The sequence below is a fragment of the Puccinia triticina genome, chromosome 11A (assembly GCF_026914185.1).
Source record: "Puccinia triticina chromosome 11A, complete sequence".
NCBI lineage: Eukaryota > Fungi > Basidiomycota > Pucciniomycetes > Pucciniales > Pucciniaceae > Puccinia > Puccinia triticina.
Window position 1 is genome coordinate 244,345 of NC_070568.1, and position 7,723 is coordinate 252,067.

The following is a 7,723-nucleotide window of genomic DNA, read 5'->3' on the forward strand; positions in this document are numbered from 1 at the left end:
GCCTCCCAGAAGTGATCTAGAGCCCAAAAAGCTACATTTCCCTGCAAAAAGCTAAACTTTTTGGGTCTAAACCAACATCCGTGTGGGTCCCAGGTTGCACGGTAAGTCCCACAGTTAATTTGAGCCATTAAACCTTGGTTACAGATTTCCAGGCCCTTCTGTATTTGAATAAACCAACCACCACCCCAAAAAGGATGGCAATGAGTGCACATTGCCATGCTCTAACATTCATCTAACACAACTCTTACATGTATCTTACTTCCCTCAAAGACACCTCTTTCTTTCCTCAAAAAAACCTCTTACTTTCCTCAAACACCTGGCACCACCCCAGTAATGTGTGCTTATTGCCATGCTCTAAAGCTTCTCTTACTTGGATAATTCCAGTGTAGAGCCAGGCTGCTCAGTAGGGATTTTGGACAATCATCAAAAATCACTTCCAGGATGTATGTGCAATATGAGTATGGAGGGATGGGATCAGTTAACCAAGTAACAACAAGTTTAAATCTCAGTTAAATGATTGTATCACAAGGTTATACTTGGTGGTAAGACCAGGTAAGACCTATGTAATAGCAACGTATTGATCATGACAATGTGTGTACATTTCCTTTTTGGGGTGGTGAACCTTTAACATCTTTTGAACTAAACTTGAATCAGAGGGGGGATTGGTTTGACCCCATTGGTATATTTGGAGTTAATAAAAACAGAGTGATTACTATTCACATGGGGAAGATAAGAATCATGTTATGGTCTGTTCTGGGAAGAGGAAGATGGAGTCTGGTTTCTGGGGTTCTGGGGGTTCTGGATCCAAGATGGTAGATTGCAGGATGAGGAAGAGGCTTGGATCTCCAGCCTCTCAAACCTTGAGTATGGTCTGTGACATGTACTTGTAGTCTATGTAAATGTGAGTCTGCGCTGCGGAGCCCGCGCTACGGCTCATAACATTATCCCCCCTTTAATGCCCAAGCCACCCCCTTTTCTGGTTAATTAATAGAGATTGCCAGTGGGACCCGTTGTAAGAATCAAAAGCGGTTGTGAAACCCTTTTGCTGAATGGAGAAGGGGATGATGGAGGTGCAAACTCTGCCCTTCTATACTATCAGATAACAAGACCCACCAAGCTAAGATTGGCAAGTTTTAATCAAGTGATAGGTCTGGTCTAGTTCCAGATGAAGTTGACTGACAACAGGTATGTGAAAGATGAGAGAGTTTATGAGGGGTGGGAAGGGTGAAAGTTGACTTGATGTTTCCGGTGGGGGTTGAACACGGGTCCTCAAGAGGGTGATATAAAAAGTTGAGAGGAGTGCCTGGGCTGAGAAGTGTATATGTCTCAGTCGGGAGTTGAAACAGGAACCAGGTAACTCGTGACAGGCACGTGATATGTCAAGCAAGAGATGTGAGAGTTATGAGAGTGAGCTCAGTGGTTATCTGCAAATGTAAGGGCTGTTATGAGGTGTCATAAGGGTATTTATAAGGGTAATGGTAAAGCTATGGGTGGTGTGTAAATAACTGGGGAATACTGAGAACCGGGTGACTTGTGACAGGTATGTGATATGTCAACCAAGAGAGATGAGAGTTGAGAATATGAGAGTGAGTTCAGTGGTTATTGCAGATGAGAGGGATGATATGGTATGTTATATGATATAAAGTATAAGGATAAAGATAATGGCTGATGGGTGATGTCTGAATAACTGGTGGGTACTGAACTGAGGGAAAAACAACTGGGGGAAGAGAGCTCCTTATATAGACAAATGTGAGGTATTTTGGCTACAAGGGGGACCCTGGATGAGGGATTTTAGCTGGTGGGCTGCGTACAAGTGGTGTCAGAAGATACTAAATACAGGCAAAAAAGTGGGGTGAGAAATGAAAGATGATGTTATACTAATGCAAGGAGTGCATAAACAAAGTGGGGAAACATCAAATACAGGGGTACCTGATGCAAGGGGTGCATGAGTGGTGTCAGAATGCAAGGGGTGCAGAAATGGGATTCATTTGACTGACTCTGATGAGACCAATTGGTCTTGATAGCTTGAATGCCTGTTCTGTCACTGTGGGCCGCTCCACATGGTTACGTGTTAACCCACTTTTATTGGACTCTGAAGACTTTTGCATACTCTCTAAATGCCAGGGGCTCTGGAACTCTTTGTGAACAGAACTGGAGTGGGTAATGTCACTCAAATGGGGGTTGTGGTTGTGTGCTCTGGAAGGATAAACATAAATATGTATGCCGAACACATAAAAGGTTGATCTATGCAAAGGACTATTAACATGTTCACGCATATGTGATAAGTATTATTAACATGGAGTGATACGAGATATTTGGATGCTGGAACCAATGTCACAACTTCAATCTGTGGTATCAAAGGGCATCTCGCGCTTTCATCAACTTGGGTTTACTTATCTTGATTTAGGCGGGGCTTCACCGCGACCATCATAGGATTTTCCATCGGGAGCGTCATCGAGGCCAAATATTGCGGAGTAGGATAGTTTGTTCTGATGCCTTCTATATCCGCGCTTTTTGGAACGTTTTCTAACCTGAAAGGCAGCACAATTGATTAGTACTGCGTAATCAACTTTCGCCTCGCAAGCTTCGCTTTTTAACTGACCACCCTTCGGAAAACTCCAGATCATATTTTTGTAGCATCTCAACGATAGTTTTGACCATGACAAAGATCGCCATGGTCATCCCCACACAGCGTCTTGGCCCACCCTATCCGCACGATGAGATTTGTAAAAGTTTGTGAAAGTTTTGTTGCTTTCCAGAATTCCGCAATTTACAGAACGCAACGAGAACTTACGTTGAAAGCGTGGTATATGAAATTCCCGAAGTTTCGAATCTTCCCATCTTCATCAATCCAGCGGTCCGGTTTAAATTGCCCACAATCTGAGCCCCACGTTTCAGGATCACGGGCCATTTGCCAATCACTGCAAGTGAGAAGAAGGTTTCAAAAACGCTACTCATTTTAACGGACCCCGAAGACGTCGCAAGTTGAACTCTGCGCCTCACCTCCAAATAACGCAGTCACCTGCCTCAACAGTTGGTCCGCCGGGAATTACGTCATCAGTCTTGGCAAATTTCAGGCTCTGATGTGAAAGAGGGCAAAGCAATAGGTAAATTCGATCATGTTAGCTTTTACGCCTTCTCAATACTCCCTAGCAGCAAAAGTTGGGATTGTGAATAACCTTGGGTACCGGAGGATGTAATCTGACTGCTTCAAGGATTGCTGCATAGGTGATCGTAAATTGCTTATAGTTCTCGTAAGTTACACGGCTTTCGTCGGAAGGGTTTGTGCCCAAAAGCTGAGCCACTTCCTCCCGAATTTTAGAAATCATATCTTTGTTCATCAAAAGATGGAAGAGGCACCATGATAGCGATTGTGCTGTTGCATCACTAGAGAAATAAAGAGCAAAAATTTCAGCAATTATTATGATACGGTCCCAAAAAGGAAAGTAACTTACCGACCAGCCAGAAGAAAGCCAAATGTAGCATCCTTCAGCTCCTCACGGTCCATAGTGTGTCCCTGCTGCCGATGGAAATCCATCATTAACCCCAAAAAGTCATTTTGAAAATCATTGCCGTTGGTAGAGTCGCCATCGCTTGAGAGTTTCGACATTCTTTCATCGATTAACGTGTAAGCGTAGTTGTGGATCGTATCGCACGAGCGCTTCATTCTTTGTCCGACGCTGGGGATAATTTTTTCATACAATTCCCATCCAATCATCACATTAAACCTGAAATCTATCTGCTTTTGTGAAAAATCAAGCGCCTCTGCAAAAACTTCGGGAGAACAGAGATGCTTGTTGGATGCTTGAGCTTCTGCCTCGGCTGTAGACTGCTCTCCATAGATACCTAAAGCTCTTCCAAAACTTTACGATGTGATACCCAATTAGTACACCGCTGCTCTCTTTTGTGGTTTGATGTTGAGCTGCTGCAATCTGAACTCACGTCATCTTGACGAAGGAGGCCAGAGTGAAGCGAGTGAATAGATTGCAAAAGTCAACGCCTCGACTCTCGTCACTCGCACTTTGTAAGACTTTGAGAAGCCCATCCAAACTTTGATCAACACTGGGTTCTATCACAGTCTGATAAAAACAAAGGGAAACGGGTCAATTGAGTACGCGTGACATTGAATGGAGAAAAAAAAAACAGCTTTCTTACCTTGAAGGTTTGCGTGTGAAATACTCTCGAGTTGACCGTTCGGGCTCTTTTCCATTGTGCACCATCCAATACGATAATACCATTACCAAACAAATCGCCCATAAGCTCTCGATACAAAGGACCCTGTCAAGAATAACATGTATGAGTTTATAGAAAAAGTAAAGTTGGGGTGCGTTTGCTAGTTCAGCTGGAGTCCCGCCTCACCTTTTCGTAGTTATCAAAGTTGGCTGTACGTTTATTTTGGACAGGGCACCAGGCAGATGAGCAATATCAATTTTTGTTGATTTCGCAGAACGAATTGAATGACTGACTCTTCTGGATATATTCAAGCCATTCCGGTTTGCTGACATCAATCATCCTGACGCCTGGCACCGTGGTGCTGTACCCTGGGCGAAGCTTTAGCGCCATGCGTGTCGACGCCTCTAGATGGTTGGACGAGTCTGCTAAACCTTGAACAAGCTTGATGGAATAAACAAAACACGTAAAGGGTTAACGGAATTTGGAATCCGCTTCAGCAGTTGAAATTGTTTGGAAATACGGCCCAACACGCACCTGTCCAATTCTTTACAAGGGACGCATACAAAGCATCGAACGTTGTTTTAACTTTTGGCTGCAGATTGGGTAGAGTTCACATTCATAAAGACGTACAATGGCCATCCAGGGACGTCTTTGAATAGTGGATCTTTGCGTTTGGTGGTCCCAATCGCTTGATAAAGGAAAGCAAAGTTGTAAGGATTCACTCCTCCCGCTAGCGTCGGGATTAATAAAACTTACCTCGGTCACGACTGTGAAAGGATAAGTTTTTTTGTCAAGAAAATTCCTATGGAATGTCAGCTCAAAGATATCACCAGCGTAAATTGAATAAGAATGAACGTGACTTACAATTCAAGTAGGAGATAGGCCAGGTAGGCAAATCCGCCGAAGATGATGATTTGGAGTACAATACTAGTTATCATCTTGCACGGTGATCCGGGAGAGGGATGAATGAAGGGCTTTGCGGCGGGAAGGTTGAAAAAGTCAAACGCCTTGGATTGGGTTAACTGAAGTTAAATAGGTTCCCTGAGTATATTCGAGAGTTGAGCAGGAAGTGATGTGAGTGCAATTAAGTATTTGTCTGCAAAAAGAGAAATAAAATATTAATCGCCCGAATATGGTTAGTCTTGTATAGCCGTCGGGCTGTCTTATATACCCTACCACTACTTTGTGGCTGGTAACCTGGTTGGCCTCGCATAGTCCAGGACCATTAGCTCCCCCTGGTTGTCAGTACAACGGCCCAGCCCAGGTGGGCCCATGTTTCAGTCCTGTTTGCTTCGTTATCTGTTTCGAGTTTTACGACGGCGTCGGAAGCGCGTAGGCGGTGGTTTTAGTTTGGAAAGAAAAGAGGGAGATTGTCGGCAATAGCGCCGGAGGTGTGATCGAAAAGAGAGGGGAAGAGGGTGATCGACGCCCGAGGAGCGGCATATTCTGAGTTGAGTTTTCAAAGCGAGCCGAAGGTCAAGAGGGTTCTGAGCTGTTCTGAGGATGTATGCGAAGAAGAGCTGGCGCCAAAAGGCGGGGATCTAACAGGATCTAAGAGCATTTCCACCGCGGGCCCTAAATCGGGGCCCTAGTTGGAAATTTCAGGAGTTTACCGCCTCAACCCGACCCACCGCGGGCGCTATTTGTGTTGAAAATTTACGGCCGTCCCTAAATATCGACCTCGAGTCCCTACATGTAGGGACTCCGAGGGACTCACTAGGGACTCATTCATCCCCACCTCAACTCCCTTTCACACACCAAACTCTAACTTAACTAAGTCTCACCCTCCTACAGGTGGAGTGGTAAAACACTGGTCGCATTGCGCCGACCGGAGGGAGGGACTTACGCGCTAAACGGACTTACAGGCTGACAGCATTTGGTTTTTTGGTGGGGACTTTTTTAAAACTGCTCTCACCCATCCATTTCCTGTCCAATTTCATTCTTGTTTAGATTTCCATGATGACCAAAGTCTTCTTTATCCATGTACTATACCCACCTATCCCCAACCTGTCCTCTTGATGTGCAATGTCCCTTGTAACATCATGAGTTTTGGATTCTGTACAGTGTGAACTTTGTAATATAGGATGAAGCAGACCACAGATAGTCACAAGAAATAGATATGAGGGATTCTGAAGGCCTCAAAAAATTAAGAAAAATTTGGAGAGATTCTCCTTGATCTTGGGAATCTTTTGTTCCCCCAAACCTTTGCTGCCCAATGGGAAAGGGTGAAGCCAGAAACGTTTGAAAAACGACATAATTCTGATTCTGTCAGCCCAAACTTGGACATTGGGTGTAAGTCCCTCCTTTGGAGGGTCCCTGCGGGACAGCATCCCCCCTCAAATAGAGGGACTTTGTTAAGTTAGCACCAAACTCCTCGTGAAACTACAGCTCACACCCCCAAATGTACAATCCCTTCACAGGCCAAGGCAGGCCGGCCATCAAGAGGTACTCCCCTCAATGGCCCGTTTGTTCTGGTCATCGAGAGGAGTACATTCTCCCCTCAATGGCCGGTTCCTTCCGGTCATCGAGAGGGGTACATACTCCCTTTGATGGCCGGTTCCTCCGGTCATTGAGAGGAGTACATACTCCCCTTGATGTCCGGTTCCTTTTGGTCATCAAGAGGATACTCCCCATGATGACCGGAACAAACTGGTCTGTTCTGATCATCGAGGGGAGTTGGCTGGTTCGTTCCAATTATTGAGGGGAGTATATACTCCCCACGATGACCGGAACAACCCGGATTGTTCCGACCTCATTGAGGGAGGTACATATTTACTCCCCTTGATGGCTGGTTTGTTCCAGTTATCAAGAGGGGTATATACTCTGCACGATGACCGGAACGACCCGCTTTGTTCCGATCATCAACAAGAGAACTCCCTTCGATAACCGGGTGGATTTGACGGGGGAGTGGACCGGGGGCGACGCATGCCTTTCATGACTTTTTACAGACTCTTGCGGTGTATGCCGCAGCAGTTTGGGGCGCTAAAACTGGCTGCGCACTGCCAGAGATCAAATTTTAGCGCCCCAAAAATACCGCCCGCGGTAGAAATGCTCTAACTAACTTAACTAAGACCCTCTCTTTGTGGAGGGGGGACGCCGTCCCGCGGGGACCCTCCGAAGGAGGGACTTATACACTATGCGCCAGTGCTTGCCCTAGTCTTTCTTGTTTTTTTGCTGTTTTCCATTCTATTGCTGGTACCTCCTCAGTCGTGAGGAATAGCATGAAGGTTCCGCTGAGCCAAATGACCCCTTCCTTCTCCTGCATCTTGTAGGATATGTAACATTTTTTTTGGACCTTCTCACCATTTTTTACTGTCATAATAGCACTGTTCACGTAAGAAATCTATGGCCATGGTGAGAGATATACATCAGCATACTTTCCCAGCCAAATTGGCTGGCACAGCGGGATAAACTTTATTTCAATCTTGCTGATGTTTAGCTTATGTGAAGAGTGCTAATAAGACTTTCAAAGTGCTCAGGTTTGATGGCACCACTCCCTGTACTCTGACTGGTGGCTTTACATTACATAAGCAGCCTGCGGATGTATTGC

At 45.3% G+C, this 7,723-nt stretch overlaps 1 protein-coding gene across 1 annotated transcript; it reads right to left on the minus strand.

The window, feature by feature from the left end:
• Positions 1-2,389: 2,389 nt before the first annotated feature.
• Positions 2,390-5,111, minus strand: PtA15_11A15 (uncharacterized protein; the record flags this gene model as incomplete). The annotated part of the gene is made up of 14 exons (XM_053161039.1): positions 2,390-2,531; positions 2,603-2,706; positions 2,795-2,921; positions 3,004-3,080; positions 3,180-3,387; positions 3,456-3,863; positions 3,943-4,079; positions 4,156-4,278; positions 4,360-4,382; positions 4,467-4,614; positions 4,708-4,717; positions 4,804-4,861; positions 4,930-4,940; positions 5,038-5,111. 14 exons carry the CDS (start codon positions 5,109-5,111, stop codon positions 2,390-2,392), a joined length of 1,650 nt encoding a protein of 549 aa, XP_053024883.1.
• Positions 5,112-7,723: the final 2,612 nt, after the last annotated feature.